The following is a 20,694-nucleotide window of genomic DNA, read 5'->3' on the forward strand; positions in this document are numbered from 1 at the left end:
CCTTGATCCAAATATTGCACTATGGATGATGTTATATTCGCTGGAAGAAATAAGTTTTATGTTGTTCAACTGCACCTTCTGGTGAACTGTACAGTTATCTAAGGTAAACACAATTTTTTTTTTACTGACTTATGATAATTCTCTGTCCCATTCCTTCAGAAAGGCAAGAAAATTTGAAACATCAGCAATGCATTTGTGTTGCTCTTATATTGAACCAGTAGGTTTTTTTTGTCCATCTGAAGACCATCTATCCTTTGTCCATCATGAGCAGCAGAATGGAAAACAAAGTGCAGGGAATTCCACAGAGACTGTGGGAGTCATTGCAGAACAAGTAAACATATGAGCTGTGTTAGGGTAGCTAACAATAGGAACAGCTGCAACTATACTTGAATGTACACCAATGGTAGGAGTTCGGTAAATCAATTTGATGAATTTTAGGTGTTCCTCAAAACATCAAAAGCATATATTGTTGAGATATCAGAAACATGGTGTCAAATAGCTATAAGGAATGCAGAACTGAAATTTGGGGAGAACAATGTGTACAGGAAGAATAAACAGGATAGGAAGGGAGGAGAGGTTATGCTATTAGTTAGGAAACACACAAAACTCAAGGAAGTACATCCAGTCAACATGGCTTGACAGTGCAGTGTCCAGTCAGTTTGGTGTGACATAAGCACTGGAAAAGCAAAATTGAGAGTAGGAGTGTGTTATAGGCCTGATGACTCTGATGAGTATAATAAACAACTGTACAGAGAAATAGAGCGGGACAGTAAATCAGAGTGTCTTATAATGAGGGATTTTAATTTCCCACATATTGACTGGAATTTGTGGGTTGGTCACTCTCACACTGACAAGGCTTTTCTGGATTTATTGGATGATTGTTTTCTACAGCAGCATGTTAAGGAGGCAACTAGAGGGACTAATACTCATGATCTGATTATCAGTAGTGATTCTCCATGCATTAAGAATCTGCATATAAAGGAACCACTAGTTGGCAGTGATCATAGTGTGCTGAAGTAGGATTTAATCAAAGAGGTAACTACCAACGCGGGTAAAGGGAAGGGTTTTTTCTTTCGTAAAAGTGACTACAGTAGTCTGAGACAGTATTTAAATTCTATATGGTGGGACCAACGGATGATGTTAACAACAGCAAATTCTAAATGGGAAGCATTCAAAGAATTAATCTTGGAAGCTACTAGGCTTTTCATACTAACTAAGAAATATTGTTCAAGGTTTAGGCCTAAATGGATGGCAGATGAAATAATGAGACATGTGGCAGAGAAGAAAAATACATGGGATACCTATAAATTAAAGGTGACATGGAAGCCTGATAGATATAAACTGGTCTGTAACCAAGTCACAAAAGAAAAACAGCAAAGAGTTCTTTACTTTTGTAAACTCTAGAAGGAAGGGGATGAATCAGATTGGTCCACTTGATATCGATGGTTCAACTGTTGATGATCCTGCTCAGGTGGCTAACAAACTAAATGAGTATTTTGCATCTATATTCACACATGAGGAGTTATTCAGGGAGGGGAATGTCAGAGGTGAATTAAAACTTTAGCAGTGAGCTAAATGATTTTGTAATAACTGAGAGCAAAGTGGAGGATAAACATAAGAAAGGCACCTGGGGTGGATGGGATCTTAGCCATAATTATGAGAGCTTCCTTGAACTCAGGGGAGGTGACCATGGACTGGAGATGTGTAAAAGTGACCCCAATTCACAAAGGAGGATCAAAGGTCGACCCAAGTAATTATAGACCTGTTAGTTTAACTTCTGTTCCAGGGAAATTAATGGAAGCACTGGTTAACGAAGCACTGGAGGATCATCTAGACAAGACTTCAGTTATATCTCGGACACAGCATGGGTTTGTTAAGGGGAAGTCTTGTCTGGCAAATTTGATTGGATACTATTATGTAATCACAAAGAAACTGGATGCAAAGAATAATTTTGGTATCATACATTTGGATCTTAGAAAGGCTTCTGATACTGTTGCACACAGAAAACTGCTGCACAAATTGGAGAAGTGTGACATTGAAGGCTAATTGCTGCTGAGGATAAAGGGATGGTTGAGTGAGAGAAGACAGAGAGAGTGGTAATCAATGGACACTGCTCTTCGTGAACTAATGTTATTACTGGAATCCTCAGGTTTGCGTTGGGTCCATTGTTGTTTTCTGTATTTATTAATGAACTGATGATGGCATTTCAGGCTTAATTAGCATTAGCATTGGCACATGATGCAAGAAAGCAAGCTTATAATAACATCAGCCAAAAAAACCCCTTATTTCACCCATCCTTTCGCTCCAAATTTTTGTCAGGTTCTGCCTTGAATCGATTTAAGCTATCAATTTCTACGACAGATGGAAGTTTGTTCCAACAATCAACCACCCGCTGGATAAAGGCAAACTTCCACACATCTATCCTACAACTGTCTTTCCTCAATTTGAATTTATGCTTTCTCAGGCGATTATTCTGAGCAAGAGAAGGAATCCCATCCGCATTGAGCATGCTCAAACCATTCAAGACTTTATACACCTCAATCAGATCACCTCGCAGTGTAGTGTGCCTAGTCTCCAAACACTGTAATTTGCAAAACTTAAGCCTTTCTTCGTAAGAGCAACCCTTTGTTCCATTCACTAATCTTGTTTCCCTTCTCTGTAGTCGTTCCAACATCTCTACATCCTTCTTAAAATGAGGCCTCCAGACCTGTATCAAGGTGGGGCCTGACCATTGCCTTATACAAGGGGATAATCACCTCCTTATCCCCGACAGAAAAATTCCTGTATATCATTGACAAGACACCATGAGCTACTCTTGCAGACCGTCTGCACTGCTCGGAAAATTTCATATCTTCCTGCACAATTACACCCAGGTCCTTTTCATTCTCAACCACTGTCAGTGTGGTACCACAGAGTTGATATGTTACTCTGGGATTACTGCTTCCCATATGTAGTACTTGATATTTGTCGATGTTAAACTTCATTTGCCATCTCTCAGCCCATCTACTCAACTTTTCTAGATCCTGTTGCAGCAGTGTACTGTCATTAGTGTCATTAACAACCCTGCCAACCTTCGTATCGTCTGCAAACTTGGACATTAAGTCTGATATACCATCATCAATATCATTTATAAATACAGAAAACAACAATGGACCCAACACTGAACCCTGAGGCACTCCATTAACAACATTAGTCCACAAAGAGCAGTGTCCATTGATTACCACTCTGTCTTCTCCCACTCAACCATCCCTTTATCCATAGCATCAATTTGCCTCCAATACAACACTGCTCCAATTTGTGCAACATTATCAAAGGCTTTTCTAAGATCCAAATATATGATATCAAAGATATTCTTTGCATCCAGTTCCCTTGTGACTACATCATAGTATCCAATGAAATTAGTCCCTTAAACCCATGCTGTGTCAGAGTTATAACTGAAGCCTTATGTAGATGATCCTGTAATACTTTTTTAACCAGTGCCTCCATTAATTTCCCTGGAACAAAAGTTAAACTAACAGATCTGTAGTTACCTGTCTCCCTTTGATCCTCCTATGTGAATTAGGGGTCACATTTGCATATCTCCAGTCCATGGGTACCTTCCCTGAGTCCAGGGAAGCTCTCATAATTATGGCTAAGGGTTTGCTTACTTCCTTTGCCGCCTCCTTTAATATAACTGGAGAGATTCCATCCACCCCAGGTGTCTTTCTTGTGTTTATCTTCAACAATTTCTCCTCCACATTACTCTCAGTTATTACAAGATTATCTGTCTTACTGCCAGGGTTGAATATACCTCTGGCATTCCCCTCAATGAATAACTCTTCATGTGTGAATGTCGATGCAAAATATTCATTTAGTTTGTTAGCTACCTGAGCAGGATCATCAACAGTTGAACCATCTTTAATGTCCAAGTTTGTGGATGATACGAAGGTTTGGCAGGGTTGTTAATGACACTTATGACAGCACACTGTTGCTACAGGATCTAGAAAAGTTGAGCAGATGAGCTGAGAGGTGGCAAATGAAGTTTAACATTGACAAATGGAAAGTACTGCATATGGGAAGCAGTAACCCCAGAGTAACGTATAAACTGTGTGGTTCTACACTGACAGTATAGAGAATGTAAAAGAACCTGAGGGTAATTGTGCAGGCAGATATGAAGTTTTCTGAACAGTGCAGACAGTCTGCAAGTGCAGCTCATGGTGTCTTGTCAATGATATACAGGAATTTTTCTAGCAGGGATAAGAAGATGATTATCCCCTTGTATAAGGCAATGGTCAGGCCACACTTTGAGTACTGTATACAGGTCTGGAGGTCTCATTTTAAGAAGGATGTAGAGCTGTTGGAACAAGCAGAGAGACGGCAACAAGATTAGTGAATGTGACAAAGGGTTGCTCTTACAAAGAAAGGCTTAAGTTTTGCAAATTATTATTATTATTTTTTTTTTCTGTTTATACTCCGGCACGACAACCAAGTCAATAAGAGTTTACAATAAATCGTCAATACAAATATTTATCGTATTTAGTAGTCACGGGCTTGAACCCCGGCCTCTCAAAAAACGCATGCTATGCACTCACGCTGTTGTTGTTATTTGGTTTTAAGGAGCATTAGCAACTAAGGTCATATTGCTCCGGAGATATGTGGTAGTCATTCCCTGACCTTTCCGCATCCTCCGTATTTTGTGGCTCACAGGCTCGAACCTCGGTCTAATTAAAAAGTATGTGCTACGCACTTCTGCTCCTGTCCATCTGGCTACGGAGGCGCCATACACTCTTGCTCCTGACAACTCGGCTACATCAGGCATCTAGAGATTAAGCACCTACAAGATGATCAGATTGAGGTTTATAAAGCCTTAAATGGTTTGAGGATGCTCAATGCTGATGGGATTCTTCTTCTTGCTCAGAATAATCATCTAAGAGGGCATAAATTCAAATTGAGGAAAGACAGTTGTAGGATAGATGTGTTTGCCTTTAGCCAGCAGGTAGTCGATTGGTAGAACAGACTTGTATCTTTTTTTTTTTTTTATTAATGTAAAACCCAAACACGAGAGGTGTTAGAACCTATAGTACTTAGTACCATGCTTCGGTTGGAGGTTGAGGAGACGAAAGAAGATATTTGTTGACATTCGACTTCAACTTCTGTAGACTGTACTTTTCAGGAAATAGGTATGAAGGAAGGTTGTTCCAGAAAACGGCAGTTGAATGAATAAACAAGGAAGATGAAAAGTTGGTTTTGTGAGTTTGAAGTTGGACAGTAAATGGATGTCGGCTGGTGGCGGCACGAGTTCAGACTGTTTTGAAAGAGAGAGCAGGAATTATAGAAGCTAATTCAGAACAGTGACCATGGAAGTATCTGTAGAAGAGGCATGCAGCAGAAACAGTACGTCTATGAGACAGCAAGTGCAGAGACTCTTAGAGATGAGTCATTAATTAACCTAACTGCCCTCTTCTGAATGGAATCAAGAAGCCTGAGAGATGTTTTAGGGAACCACCTCAGATGTGGAAACAATATTCCACGGCAGGGCGGATTTGAGATTTATACAGAGTGAGCAGCTGTTTGGAAGAAAAGTAATGCCGAGAACGAAAGAGAAAACCACGTTTTTTTAGATGCAGAGGAGGCAATATTTGTAATGTGTTTGTGCCAAGAGAGATTAGAAGTCAGGGTAATCCCCAAAAGAGTAATCCTCATTTTGTCTAGAAATCGGAGTGTCACTAAAGATAAGAATAGGAGCAAAAGAATCCTTATAAGACAAGACTGAGTTTTAGAAGAGTTGAAATCAACTAAGTTGTATTTGCCCCACTCGAGAATTACCTGAAGATCAGCATTTAAGGAATTTGTGGCAGATTTTCGAGAAGTTGAAGCTGATTGAGCAGGACAAGGTTTCTCAAAATGGAAAGTGGAATGCAATGTGCTATCATCGGCAAAACTATGGATAGGATTTCCAGTCAATGGTAGAAGGTCATTAATATACAAGAGGAAAAGAGTGGGGGAAAGAACTGAAACTTGGGGGACACCGGCATTAGTGGAGAAGTTAGAAGACAGAGAGCCATCTACCATCACCCTCAGTGAGTGATCAGAGAAAAAACTGGATAACCAATTACTAAAAACAGTTGGCAAACCATAAGATGGAAGCTTGTTTAGAAGACCTTTATGCCAAACACGATCGAAAGCCTTTAAGATGTCAAGAGCAACTACTTGTGTTTCACCGAACCTTTCCATTGAATCAGTCCATAAATGGGTAACATAAGCCAAAATATCACCAGTGGATCAACACTGACGGAATCCATACTGGCGATCGTTGATCAGACGGAGGGTTTCTAGGTAGTTTAAAATTTGGCAGTTAATTGATTTCTCCATTACTTTAGAAAGAGTAGAAGTAATTGCAATGGGACGATAATTGAATGGGAGGGATTTGTCACCCTTTTTAGGAACTGGCTGGATATGAGCAAATTTCCAAGCAGAAGGAAAAACACCTTTGGAATAAGAAAGTGAAAAAAGGCGGCAAAGAATAGGAGTAAGTTCAGGAGCACAGGTTTTGAGAACAAGTGGAGAAATACCATCGGGACCTGGAGCTTTCTTACCATCAAGATTCATCAAAATCCTTCTGACATCCTTTTGACGGAAGACCACAGCAAGCACTGAATGGAGCGTGTTGGGAATAGTGGGAGGTGTTTTACCAAGATCGTTAATGCATGAGTTGAAAGAAAAATGAGATGCTAGCAGGTCAGCTTTATCCTTGGCTGAAGTGACAACAGAACCATCTGGTTTGGACAGAGGTGGGAGCAGAGATGGGCAAAAGTTGCAGCCAATAGCTTTGGCAAGAGACCAGAATATGCTCGGCTACCATTAGGGCAAGAAGCAAGTTTTCTACTCTTAGCCTGTTCAAACTCTAGTTTGGACTGGTTAATAACTGCTTTACAATTGTTGAAAACTTTGGTGTAGGCAGAAAATGAAACTGAGGAATTAGAAACAAGCCAATTATGATATGCAACATTCTTCTCTTGAACAGATTTAGCACATTTATTGGAAAACCAAGGTTTGGATAAAGGACGAGATTTTAAAGTGGAGTGTGGGATAAAGGATTCCATTCCTGTAAGAATAATTTCACTGACACGATCTGAGCAAACATTGACATCAGAACTTTTGAAACAGTAATCCGATTAAGGAAAAGAAGAAAATAAGTCTCGCTGGTCATCCCATTTTGCATTCTTGTAATGCCAAACAACACGAAGTTGGGAATAGCCATGAGATAAAGGTTCCATTGGAGAAGAGACAATGACCAAGTTTTGATCTGAAGTGCCTAAAGGACCTCTCACTTCAACCGTGTGCTTAGAAGGGTTGTTTGTGAGAAAAAGATCAAGCGTATTGGCTGTATGATTAGGATGTCCGGTATTCTTGTAGGTAAATGAACAATCTGTGTCAGATCATTAGTAATTGCAAAAGCCTCAGCATCTTGACCTGCTGGGTCGGTGTGACTAGAAAACGGAAGCCAGCTGGAGTTGAGAACATTAAAATCACCAAGGAAAATTACCTCACTGTTAGGAAAGTTCGACTGGAGAAAGTCAAGTTGCAAAGAGAGGAAGTCAAAGAGCTCCAAGTGATTAGTGGAGTTGGGAGAATGGTAGAGACAACAGATGAATTTGACACAATGAGGTAGAGAGATTTTAAGCCAGAGAAGACCAAAGAGAGGAGATTCCAGATTGCCAAGTCTCTGACAGGGAATATCAGAACGGACATATGCACAAGTACCACCTTTGAGGGGAAAAGAATCATACAGCGAATAATTTGGGCATCTGAGATGGGCAGTAATTGAATCAACCGATAACTGAGATTCTGTCAGAAAAAGTACATGGGGTTGGGCAGACTGCAAGTGGAAACGGACATCGTTGAGATTAGAATTGAGACCATATATTTGTGAAATGAATTAGGAAGTGCTTGGGAGGTTTAGATCTTTTCGCAGATACGCTTGCTCCATTAGTTTGACAATTCATGGTGTATTCAATAGTAAGAAGTGGGTGGGACATGCTGTATGAAGTAATGAAATTTTTGGATATGGCGTACATATGGTAAGAATATACCCAGATCACTGACATAACGTGGCCTCGACAATGCTCCCCGCATACACACTACTCCGACTCCCTCTAGTCACTATCTGGCAGAGTAGAGGTAGCAAGATTATACACTAGCTGATCCAGAAGCCTCCTAGAGAGTTACCAATAGGTTCGGTCCGGCGTACTAACTAGCGGCCGGCCTGCGAACACCGTTTTAGAGCTGTCCCCTCAAAATGTAAGGAATATTGGATCTCACCACGATGTTCATCATAACCTCAAAAGTCATCAATCATACTGCATGATGGAAGAGATGGGGAAGGGTTGACCGGAACTTAGCTCTAGAGTCTAAACATGGGTTCCACCACTTCAAGCCTCCAATAAGTAAAGTGGTGGTAATTGCACCAGTTGATGAGAGTCATCTACCACCTAGTACTGCCTGGTAACATAGAGGGGCAGCATTCCTCCATTTGGAAGTTGATAGACTAAATAAATTTAAGGTTGAGCTGGACAGGTATTTGGAACAAACGGAGGGGTGAAACAGGAGCGTTGTTTTTTTTGGCTGATGCTGCATAAGCTTGCTTTCTTTCTTGCATCGTATGCCTTTACTAATGCTAATATTTTGAGGCATACATCAAAAGTAATGTTTTCCTCCGAAGATATAAGTGAGGTTTGTGGGCTTCAATATAAAGCTCTGAACTGGGAAAGTTCTGAAAGCCCCTAAAGAAACTCTAAGAGCACTGTGATCTTGTTCAATCACTCTAAAGTACTTTTCCTTGTAGAGTCATACACTGGAGAGCCATAGTCCAAGAACTGATGAGAGCCCTACAAAGATGGGTCGAGTTATGTCGATCAGCACCCCATGACATGGATGACACATGCTGGAGGATATTTAACTTCTTTGAATATAGTTCAAAGATAGGCCACAGATAGTTCGAAGATAGGCCACATGGGCTTGGAAGTTCGGTTTCCTATCCAGTACCAGACCAAGAACACGGACAGTGTGAGCAAGAGGAATTGAAACATTATTGATCTTTAGTTCAGGATCAGGATGAAGTGACTATAATTTGCAGAAGTGAGTAGTGGTGGATTTCTGCTCAGCAAGATGGTATCCATTATGTAAGATCCAGGATTCTATTCTGGCAAAAGCAATTTTTAACCATCTTTCAACAGTATTCATACTTTGTGACTGGCAGGATATGGCGAGATCATGTGCGTACAAGTATATTTGAATAGTTTTTGGAAGATCTTCCAATATGTTGTTGACCTGAATCACAAATAGGGTAGCACTCGGTATGGAACCCTGCGGGATACCCTCTTCTTGAATGTGAGATGCTGATAGTACATTTTAATATCAGACTTGAACGGTGCGTAACCTTAAAAAGTTCTGAATGATTTGAGGAAGGTAACCTCTAAGTCCCACCTAATGTATATCTTTAATAATACCATGATGCCAAGTGGTATCAAATGCTCTCTGAATATCTAGGTTCACCATCACTAGATGTTGCCTCATGAGGAAGGCAATACATGTGTTTGATTCAATTTTGACAAGTAAATCTAGGGTAGATCTTTTTGCAGAAGCCATATTGGTGATTTTAGAAGTCTAGTATCCAAGTGAGCCACTTATGCACCATTCCTTTCAAAGATTTTGCCCAAACAGCTTGTCAATGATATTGGTCTGTAATTCTGAACTAGAGAAGGATCTTTGCCTGGTTTTGGAATAGCACAAATATAGGAATGACGCCACGACAGAGGATATGTATTTTCTGAGAAGATCCAGTTATAAAAGAGTAATAGTATATAGAAATCAGCTTCATATAGATGTTTCAGCATATTGTAGTGAATGCCGTGTGGTCCTTCTGCACTGTTGGAAGATTTGTTCAAGGATTCTTTGAGCTCAGCTAGAGTAAAGGGCTGGTTATACGGAAGTGAGAGTCTAGTTGAAAAATTAAATTTATGACATTCATCATCAGTTTTAATGCATTAAACGAGGACACATAAGAGGAAGAGGTGGAAATGTTATAAAACGATTCTGCTAAAGCAGTTGCAATGTCAGTAGGAGAGGATAAGTTCTGCTCATTGCATTGCATTATATTATCGGAGATTGCAACAGTAGAAATTTCCCATTGACAACTTATATTTTTTTTCCAAATAATTTGAGTGTCAGTATTTTTGTTAATGGTTGAGGTGAAGTTAATCCAGGAATCACGTTTTGCTTTCTTCCTAATTTGTCTTGCTTTGGCTCTGAGTTTTTTTGTAAATAATTAGGTTGGCAGTAGTTGGAAATTTGCGAAACTGGTTCCAAGCACGGTTTTTTTCCTTGTTTCGCTTTGGAGCATTCTTCATTCCACCACTGATTTTGGTGTGCAAGCTTGTGCTGATCAGATTTTGGAATGGAAATTTCTGCTGCAGATAATATATGGCTGGTAATGTGATCAGTTACATCATCAATATGTTTTTGCTGTACATATAGGTTGTCAAGATGGATACAAGTTGAATAGTTTTTTTCCAGTCAGCTTTATGAAAATTCCAAGTATGGCCTTTAGGACATAACACCATCTGTGTTTGAATTAAACTGATGATAGGAAAATGGTCACTGTGGAATGGACCACTTAGCACTACCCATCCCATACTTGGAAAAAGAGATGCTGCACATATTATTATTATTAGCCATATAGTGCAAGGAAGCCCGAGGCTTATGCTGCACCAGCCAAAAAAAAAAAAAAAAAATTTCTGAATTACCCCGAGAGAAAGAGAGAAAAAACAAGAGTCAGAAGTAAAAGGGAATCACCAAGAAAGAGAAGAATGATGATATCCAGCTCAGGACCCTGGGTGTGCCAAGCCCATAACTCACCAGATGAGAGCCCCTGAGGTAGTACATGGATAAGTCTGTGGCTGATGTAGTACCTGTTAGTAGTTGGAGAATTTAACAGAGTCAGGTTATGGTTATGCAGGATTGTTTCAATTAATTGGCCTCTCTGATCCATGGTTGAAGATCCCCACAATGGATGGTGACCATTGAAATCACCGAGTAAACAGACTGGTGGTGGCAGTTGTCAATTCACTCTGAAAGCAAGGATAATTCGGTTTAATATAAATAGATGCAAGGGTTTAAGGATATTCTCATTGCTATTTGAACCACTACAACTTCTAAGGAGTTTTGCAGTTGGATATGTCTGATGGTATGGCAGTTTTGACAAGAATAGCCACCCCACCATGAGCAGGAGTATCAGAATCCCTGTCTCGCCTAAACATGGTATAATTTTTAATTTTCAGAGAAACTTGTGGTAATAAAAAGGTTTCATGTAAACATACACCTATTGCATTAGTTTGTATGAGTAAATCATTCAGGTAATCTATATTACTGCATAATCCTCTACATTTCTATTGAAGGAATTTATTCATTGGTTGGATTTATTTAAGGAAGATTGATCTGAATGCTTTTTCTGAGAAGGTTTCTGTCTGCTTAGTTTTGATTTTTCATTTCTGGGAAATGTTGGGCATCCTGTATCCATGGTATCATTAGGATATAACTCTAGTACTGTGTCATCATCTTCTGATTGAATTTCCATGTTTGTATTTTGTGGTTTCACGTTTTTGTGATTTTCAATAGTAGCTGATTTTGTTGTTTCTGGCAAGTCTGATGTAGCATCAGTTGGGATACTGTTTAGCATGTTGCTGGTTTCATTGATTGTAGCTTTCTTATTGCAGGTTAGTACAGTTTTGGCTCAGGTGGGAAAGGAAATATTCAGTTGTATGGAGACATCTGTTTGAGTTGCAGCTGAGCAGCTGTTTTTTTGACCAATGCATATGATCAGCTAGGCATGGTTAGCATTATTTGCTTTCTTGCTTCAGGGTATGTGACTTTATGCTCCACTTTATATTTCTGAATTTTTTTACCTGTTTTCCAAAGGTCACACACTTTAGAAAATGCAGGATGTTTACAATTTGGGTAAATGGGAGTGGAAGCTGTACAGTCTCATTGGAACCACAAATAGGGCACACAACATCTCCTCGGCATGCTGTCTGAGAATGGCTGTACTTCTGACACTTAAAGCAGCGAATGGGATTCAGGATGTAATCTGCTTTAACAGAAGATGGGAGATTCGGAGTACTGAATGTCAAAATAATGGACCTGGTTGGTAGTAGGTTGCCATCTTTTTTGGTCATAATTCTCCATGCACGAGTCACTTTTTATTCACTAAGCTCTTATATTCTCTTCTTCAGTGACATTTAGTAAGTCCCATTCGCCGATAACTCCTTTAGAGGTGTTCAGAGTGTTATGAGTTGTTACTGACACTGGAATATTGTTAAAAGTTGTTAATTTTTTACAATTTTCCTGAGTGATTTGGCTTAGAAGCTTCAATTAGAAGGTCTTCAAGATTGGAGACGTTTAACCATTTTAGGAGGTCCAACAACCAATTCTAAACATTTCTGTATTAGAAAAGACAACAGCTTGCTGACAGGTTGTGTGGATAAGGAGCACATTATGAGAAAATCTGGCATATCTGCACTCTGTTTTTGAGTTTGTTGCCTCTTCGGAAGATTCAAGTCATGTTCTGAGACTGAGATAATAGGTCTGGAGCCTGTGCGCTCTAGCAATGGATACGCATTGCAATCCATCGCTGCTTCTTTTAGCCCTGGAAGAGGGAATTTCTTCTCCCAGGTTATTGGCCCCGCCACATGGAGGCAGAAGCAGTGCCAACCAGTGACCAAGAGATCAACAGAAAAGGAGAGCAGTACGCTCTCATGAAAGACTAGTACTTCTCTATGATATGATTTAAATTTGGTATATTTGAAATCTACAGTTATCCAACATAAATTTTTACACTATCAAAACATTAAAAAATTTGAACTTACTGAAAGTGTTCATTAAAATATTCCATATCCTGACGAGCTTTACTGTTCACTGATACCCAAAGATCGACAGGATCAGTTGTGACTTGGAAATTGTATAACATTCCAGCAGAAAAGCCCAGGCTAATTGCTAATGAAAGAAACATGATGACCAATGGATTACTGGCAACAAATGTTCCCCAGTTGCTAAAACTACTTTCTAAAAGTCTCTCCATTTGAAACCCAAGCTTTTCCAAACAAGAAGGATTCTGAAGAACAACAGAGTCTGGGCATCCATGACAGCCTTTGATATCTCCATTTATATATGAAGGATTCTTTTCTGCAGTAGGAATAACTCTGGCAGAACCACATATAGGAGTGGAAGTAGCTGTTTATTAAAAAAAAGAAAACATTCTTGTTAAGCACATATGCATATATAGATTTGAAACTAAAAGTGCATACATTTTACATGTTTAGTTAACAGATTATCAAATCTGAGAGAACATGAAAAATATCAAAATGACATTAAAAAATTGCATGACAAAGGTAAAAAAATAAACTTCATGCACCAAAAGATGGAATTTTGCAACTGAAATTGTAAAAATTCTATCCTTATTCATCGTTTTTAAAAAGGAAAGCATTTTATCTACAGTCCAATAAATTACACCAATATACAGGGGGGGGGGGTTCAAAAAAGATTTATATTCATCCAGAAGTAGTTGTGCTAGAAGATTGAAACAAACATGATATATTACACTTTTTCAACATAGTCACCAAAAAAAAATTACATTTTTGCTGCCTCTCAATACACTTCTGCAAACCAGTTTTGTACAAAGTGCTTTCCATGAAGACATGGCTTTGGGGCAGAAAACAGGAAGAAATCTGAGGGTGCAAAGTTGGCTGAGTGAGCAGGATGTGGCAATATTTCAGTTTTTTTTTTTTTTTTTTTTTTTCTGGCAAACTGACAAATTTGATGTGCACACTGTGCTCTTTCCTTCTTCTGGTAGGGATTCAGAAGTCTGGGAACCCATCTAGCAGACCACTTTACTCATAGTAGCTGTTGATGTTGATGGATGAGGTTCTACACTGATTCTAGCTAGTTTGAAGCTCTGCAGCTAGTTTTTTGATGCTAATACAGTGATTTTCCAGGATTAATGCCTCAAGTTTTTTAACACTTTCTTCTGTTGCAGTGAGGTTTTTCCACATACCAATGTGCAATAATGCTTTAACCTGGGCAGTCTTCTCCACAAACAGTCTTCTCCTTTATGACCACAAATATTTCTTCATGGATTGTTTTCAGTTTTTTCACTTATAGTAATAAGAACTGAATCACTAATCTGTATTCCACTTAATCCATTGTGACACTTCACTTCAGCACTGAAAAGGAAAAATAATGAATTGTCACATAAAAACCAAAATTTTTGTGGTTGCTATAGACATTAAGGTATCAAACAAAAAAAAAAAAAAAAAAATTCATCTTTCTATTACAACTACTTATGGGTGAATACAAATTTTTTTGAACCCCCCTTGTAAGGAGAGAAGAGAAGTAAGCAAAAAAGTTGATTATTCATTATTACATATTCTAGTAAAAAATAACCCAACTGATTAAAGAGTTAGTGCAGTAGTAGTAGTAGTACATAATGACGATAGTTGTACAAGTTTATTAATCTTCAATTACACAGGCTCCCCATTACGCTTTCTGTGGCAATCTGGCTTTGTGATAATATACATACAAATGTATATTAATAATGCATTTGAATTAGTAAGGAATTCATCATTTTAAAATTCCTCAATGAAAGTCAACATTAAATCTTTTCCCATTGCTGTTTTGCTTAATTTAAACTTAATTTAATGGCTGTAGATATACTTATTTTATTATGGCACAATTTCTCAACATTCTAGAAAGGAATAGCGAAAGCTTAAAAAGCGGTACTCACCTTGAAATTAATCTGCGATGGTTTACTTAGGAAGCGTGGTTAATGTTTAAGTTGAATTGTTGAATTGAAAATTAAAAGGGAGGGAAGTAGATAAAAGTTGACTGAGTTAAATAGGCGCAAGGAAATAGAAGTGTACACATCCAATCCTTGGTTGTCATCGAAATAAAGAGAAGAAGGAATGATTAAAAACTATGTAAGTGAATCCGATGAAGCCAATAGTCTTTACGAGGACTTTCGTTAGTTAGAGAACGTCTTCAGTTGGCAATGTGTGGGGAGAGAACGCGCGTGATATTTTAAGAATAAAAAATTATACTCTCGTGATGCCTTTTTTGACATGTGGGAACTTTAATCTCGAGAGGTTCCAAATTGGGGAAAGATTGAAGGGGAGTTTAGAATTTAGAATTTTGAGGTTAGAGTGGTGCTTGTACCATTCAATAACTAGGGCTTCATATTGGAGTATTCTGTAACTGGATTTTAGTTTAATGATTGAAATGGCAGAGTCGATGAGCGGGTTGTGGTTGTGAGTCTGGGCATGAGTTGTAAGTTCTGTGACAGATTGGTTGGACATGAGACTATGAAAATGGTAGTATGCACGGGTATTGGATGTTTTTGATGAGCCAAATTTAGTAGTGGTACTTCCGATATAACATGTGTTGCAGTTTGGTTGACAATTGATGAGGTATATAATATTATTAAGGTCGTTTGTAGGATATTTGTATGAGTCTTTATAGGTGCTGAAGAAGGATCCTAATTTGTTGTAGGTGGAAAAAACAAGGGAGATATCAGTGTTGTTAAATAGGCGTCGGAACTGTCCTGCTAGTTCATTGTGGTAAGGGAGGACTATGCGGATGTTTGTTTTATTTTTGTCTTTGGTTGGGGTGTTAGATTTAATTTTATTTTTAGCGTTAAGGATTGTATTTAAAATAAGTTGGTGGGGGTAACCTCTGGATATAAATTTGTCGGTGATATACTGTATTTCATTGTGAAGGTCAGTGGGTAAGGAACTGTACTTTAGTGCATTGTGAATTTGGTTATATAAGACTGCCTTTTTAGTGTTTAGAGGGTGATGAGAAGCAAAATGTAAGTATTTACCGGTGTTTGTATTTTTCCTGAAAATTTTCGTATTTAATTTTGTGCCTGTTATATAGATAGTAAGATTAAGGAAATTAATCTGATTATTTTGTCCAATTTCAAGGGTGAATTTAAGTCTATCGTGTACAGAGTTAAGTTTTATGAAGAGGTTATCAATAATGGATCTGTTGCCTATTACAAGAATGTCGTCGGCATAGCGCATGTATAGTTTTAGTTCAGGGGGAAAGGGGTGTAGAATTTGGCTTTCAATGGCGGCTAGGTAGATTTCAGATAATGGGGCTGAAATCCCTAGTCCCATTGGTAAGCCAAATATTTGTTGAAAGATTTTTTTGTTGAATCTAAAAAATCTTGCTTCTAATAAGAAGGGTGGTGAGTTCAAGGATATGGTCTATAGAAAGGGAGGTACGTTTTGTTAAGGTATCGTCTGTTTCTAAGAATTTGCGTAGGGCTTGTAAAGTAAATGGGATATGGACATTCGTGTAAAGAGAAGTAACGTCATAGGAAGCTAGGATGTCTGTATCGGATATTGTGATATTATTAATTTTTTGAAAAGCTTGATTGGTGTTATTGATCTTGAATGTGGAAAATTTAGTAAGGGGGGTTATGATTTTAACCAGGAAGGAGGATAAATTAGCGAAAGCTGAATTGCTGTATGATACAATTGGTCTTAAAGGGTGGTCAGCTTTGTGTAACTTGATAATCCCAAACATGTGGGGGAGGATGTTATTGCGAATTCCAATTTGCTGTAGTGTGGAAAGGTTGATTTCCTTATTTTGCCTGAGTTTCCTGAGAATTATATCGAGTTTATTTTTGAGTCTTGTGATGTTATGGTTATTAACATTTATGTATGTGTTTGGGTCTGCTAAGATGGATTCTAATTTTTCGGTGTAGATGTCTTTATCTATTATAACGATCGTATCACCTTTATCAGCTTTTTGAATAATAACGTTAGAATTTTTACTGAGTTTGTGTAAATCCATAAGCTGTTGTTTTTTTATATTAGAGCAGGAAGAAAGTTTGGTATTAATAATACTATTTGTTTGGTGCATTAGGCGCCATTTATCGGGATGATGTTCGAGTTTGGACTGGAGTTCAACGATGCAGTCTTTTATAGGGTAATGTTGATTTTTGATGGCAAAATTAAAGCCATATTCCAGGCCAGAAAGTTCAGCGGGTGTAAAGGATTTGGAAGAGAGGTTAACAGTGGTGATTTTTGTGGGGGAACGAGTCGTAAGGGAATTCCATTTTTTATTATGTCTTTGTGTTATTTCTTGGTTGGTAGCATTAATACGTATATTGTTTTTGTTGGTGAACTCGATCCAGGCATGAGGGGTCATTTCTTTTTTAAGGTAAAATCTGAGTTGGTGTATACTATTTAAAAGGCTATATTTTTTGTTATATCTCTTCCTGATTTCTTCACGGATGATCATAATAGATGTGCGGTGTATGATATGGGGATATTTTTTGCAATTATTTTTAGGAAAAATGCGGGCAAATTTAGGGATGATATTGTGGTGGAGGCATTTTTGTAAAAAGGCAATGTGTAACTTATTGGAAAAATATTTGATGAGTATACTGGTTAGTTGAGTTTTTTTATGATTATAAGACATGTCTAAAGGCATCAGAGAGAATAAAGAATGTGAAAAAATTAAAATTTAAATTTTTTCACATTCTTTATTCTCTCTGATGCCTTTAGACATGTCTTATAATCATAAAAAAACTCAACTAACCAGTATACTCATCAAATATTTTTCCAATAAGTTACACATTGCCTTTTTACAAAAATGCCTCCACCACAATATCATCCCTAAATTTGCCCGCATTTTTCCTAAAAATAATTGCAAAAAATATCCCCATATCATACACCGCACATCTATTATGATCATCCGTGAAGAAATCAGGAAGAGATATAACAAAAAATATAGCCTTTTAAATAGTATACACCAACTCAGATTTTACCTTAAAAAAGAAATGACCCCTCATGCCTGGATCGAGTTCACCAACAAAAACAATATACGTATTAATGCTACCAACCAAGAAATAACACAAAGACATAATAAAAAATGGAATTCCCTTACGACTCGTTCCCCCACAAAAATCACCACTGTTAACCTCTCTTCCAAATCCTTTACACCCGCTGAACTTTCTGGCCTGGAATATGGCTTTAATTTTGCCATCAAAAATCAACATTACCCTATAAAAGACTGCATCGTTGAACTCCAGTCCAAACTCGAACATCATCCCGATAAATGGCGCCTAATGCACCAAACAAATAGTATTATTAATACCAAACTTTCTTCCTGCTCTAATATAAAAAAACAACAGCTTATGGATTTACACAAACTCAGTAAAAATTCTAACGTTATTATTCAAAAAGCTGATAAAGGTGATACGATCGTTATAATAGATAAAGACATCTACACCGAAAAATTAGAATCCATCTTAGCAGACCCAAACACATACATAAATGTTAATAACCATAACATCACAAGACTCAAAAATAAACTCGATATAATTCTCAGGAAACTCAGGCAAAATAAGGAAATCAACCTTTCCACACTACAGCAAATTGGAATTCGCAATAACATCCTCCCCCACATGTTTGGGATTATCAAGTTACACAAAGCTGACCACCCTTTAAGACCAATTGTATCATACAGCAATTCAGCTTTCGCTAATTTATCCTCCTTCCTGGTTAAAATCATAACCCCCCTTACTAAATTTTCCACATTCAAGATCAATAACACCAATCAAGCTTTTCAAAAAATTAATAATATCACAATATCCGATACAGACATCCTAGCTTCCTATGACGTTACTTCTCTTTACACGAATGTCCATATCCCATTTACTTTACAAGCCCTACGCAAATTCTTAGAAACAGACGATACCTTAACAAAACGTACCTCCCTTTCTATAGACCATATCCTTGAACTCACCACCCTTCTATTAGAAGCAAGATTTTTTAGATTCAACAAAAAAATCTTTCAACAAATATTTGGCTTACCAATGGGACTAGGGATTTCAGCCCCATTATCTGAAATCTACCTAGCCGCCATTGAAAGCCAAATTCTACACCCCTTTCCCCCTGAACTAAAACTATACATGCGCTATGCCGACGACATTCTTGTAATAGGCAACAGATCCATTATTGATAACCTCTTCATAAAACTTAACTCTGTACACGATAGACTTAAATTCACCCTTGAAATTGGACAAAATAATCAGATTAATTTCCTTAATCTTACTATCTATATAACAGGCACAAAATTAAATACGAAAATTTTCAGGAAAAATACAAACACCGGTAAATACTTACATTTTGCTTCTCATCACCCTCTAAACACTAAAAAGGCAGTCTTATATAACCAAATTCACAATGCACTAAAGTACAGTTCCTTACCCACTGACCTTCACAATGAAATACAGTATATCACCGACAAATTTATATCCAGAGGTTACCCCCACCAACTTATTTTAAATACAATCCTTAACGCTAAAAATAAAATTAAATCTAACACCCCAACCAAAGACAAAAATAAAACAAACATCCGCATAGTCCTCCCTTACCACAATGAACTAGCAGGACAGTTCCGACGCCTATTTAACAACACTGATATCTCCCTTGTTTTTTCCACCTACAACAAATTAGGATCCTTCTTCAGCACCTATAAAGACTCATACAAATATCCTACAAACGACCTTAATAATATTATATACCTCATCAATTGTCAACCAAACTGCAACACATGTTATATCGGAAGTACCACTACTAAATTTGGCTCATCAAAAACATCCAATACCCGTGCATACTACCATTTTCATAGTCTCATGTCCAACCAATCTGTCACAGAACTTACAACTCATGCCCAGACTCACAACCACAACCCGCTCATCGACTCTGCCATTTCAATCATTAAACTAAAATCCAGTTACAGAATACTCCAATATGAAGCCCTAGTTATTGAATGGTACAAGCACCACTCTAACCTCAAAATTCTAAATTCTAAACTCCCCTTCAATCTTTCCCCAATTTGGAACCTCTCGAGATTAAAGTTCCCACATGTCAAAAAAGGCATCACGAGAGTATAATTTTTTATTCTTAAAATATCACGCGCGTTCTCTCCCCACACATTGCCAACTGAAGACGTTCTCTAACTAACGAAAGTCCTCGTAAAGACTATTGGCTTCATCGGATTCACTTACAGAGTTTTTAATCATTCCTTCTTCTCTTTATTTCGATGACAACCAAGGATTGGATGTGTACACTTCTATTTCCTTGCGCCTATTTAACTCAGTCAACTTTTATCTACTTCCCTCCCTTTTAATTTTCAATTCAACAATTCAACTTAAACATTAACCACGCTTCCTAAGTAAACCATCGCAGATTAATTTCAAGGTGAGTACCGCTTTTTAAGCTTTCGCTATTCCTTTCTAGTCCATTAACACGGTACTTGAAGATTTCTAAAAATTTCGTATTTCTCAACATTCTTATTGAATTAATATGTTCACTGCCGCTTATATCTAAGAGGTCCCTTTATGAGTGCTTCAAGATGTTTCTCTGGTGTGCTAGAACAAGTAGGTGCTATTCATTAGTAAATGGATTCCATCTATGAAGAATCATCACTCCAAGCAAAGTTGGCATCTGTTGCTTGTAGCATTCTAACAGATACATTTCAATGAGATTCAGAATCTGCATCACTTGAATAGAAGTATATTTCTTTTGGAATGAGCAGCAGACTGGAAAACAAGTTACTGGGGATTTCAGAGACTGCTGCGAGTCATCG

General features: G+C 37.9%; 1 protein-coding gene across 3 annotated transcripts in view; it reads right to left on the reverse strand.

Annotated features, from left to right (window-relative positions):
- LOC150084420 (NPC intracellular cholesterol transporter 1-like) overlaps positions 1 to 20,694 on the reverse strand; it is a 466,919-nt gene that overhangs the window by 320,011 nt on the left and 126,214 nt on the right. For all 3 annotated transcript variants that reach the window (XM_090376058.1, XM_090376057.1, XM_090376056.1), the window contains one exon: positions 12,903 to 13,266. In XM_090376058.1, the coding sequence (XP_090232184.1) occupies positions 12,903 to 13,266 (364 nt within the window). The remainder of the gene's footprint in view (positions 1 to 12,902; positions 13,267 to 20,694) is intronic.

This window comes from Mastigoproctus giganteus, chromosome 6 (assembly GCF_048544385.1).
Source record: "Mastigoproctus giganteus isolate SK-2022 chromosome 6, ASM4854438v1, whole genome shotgun sequence".
NCBI lineage: Eukaryota > Metazoa > Arthropoda > Arachnida > Uropygi > Thelyphonidae > Mastigoproctus > Mastigoproctus giganteus.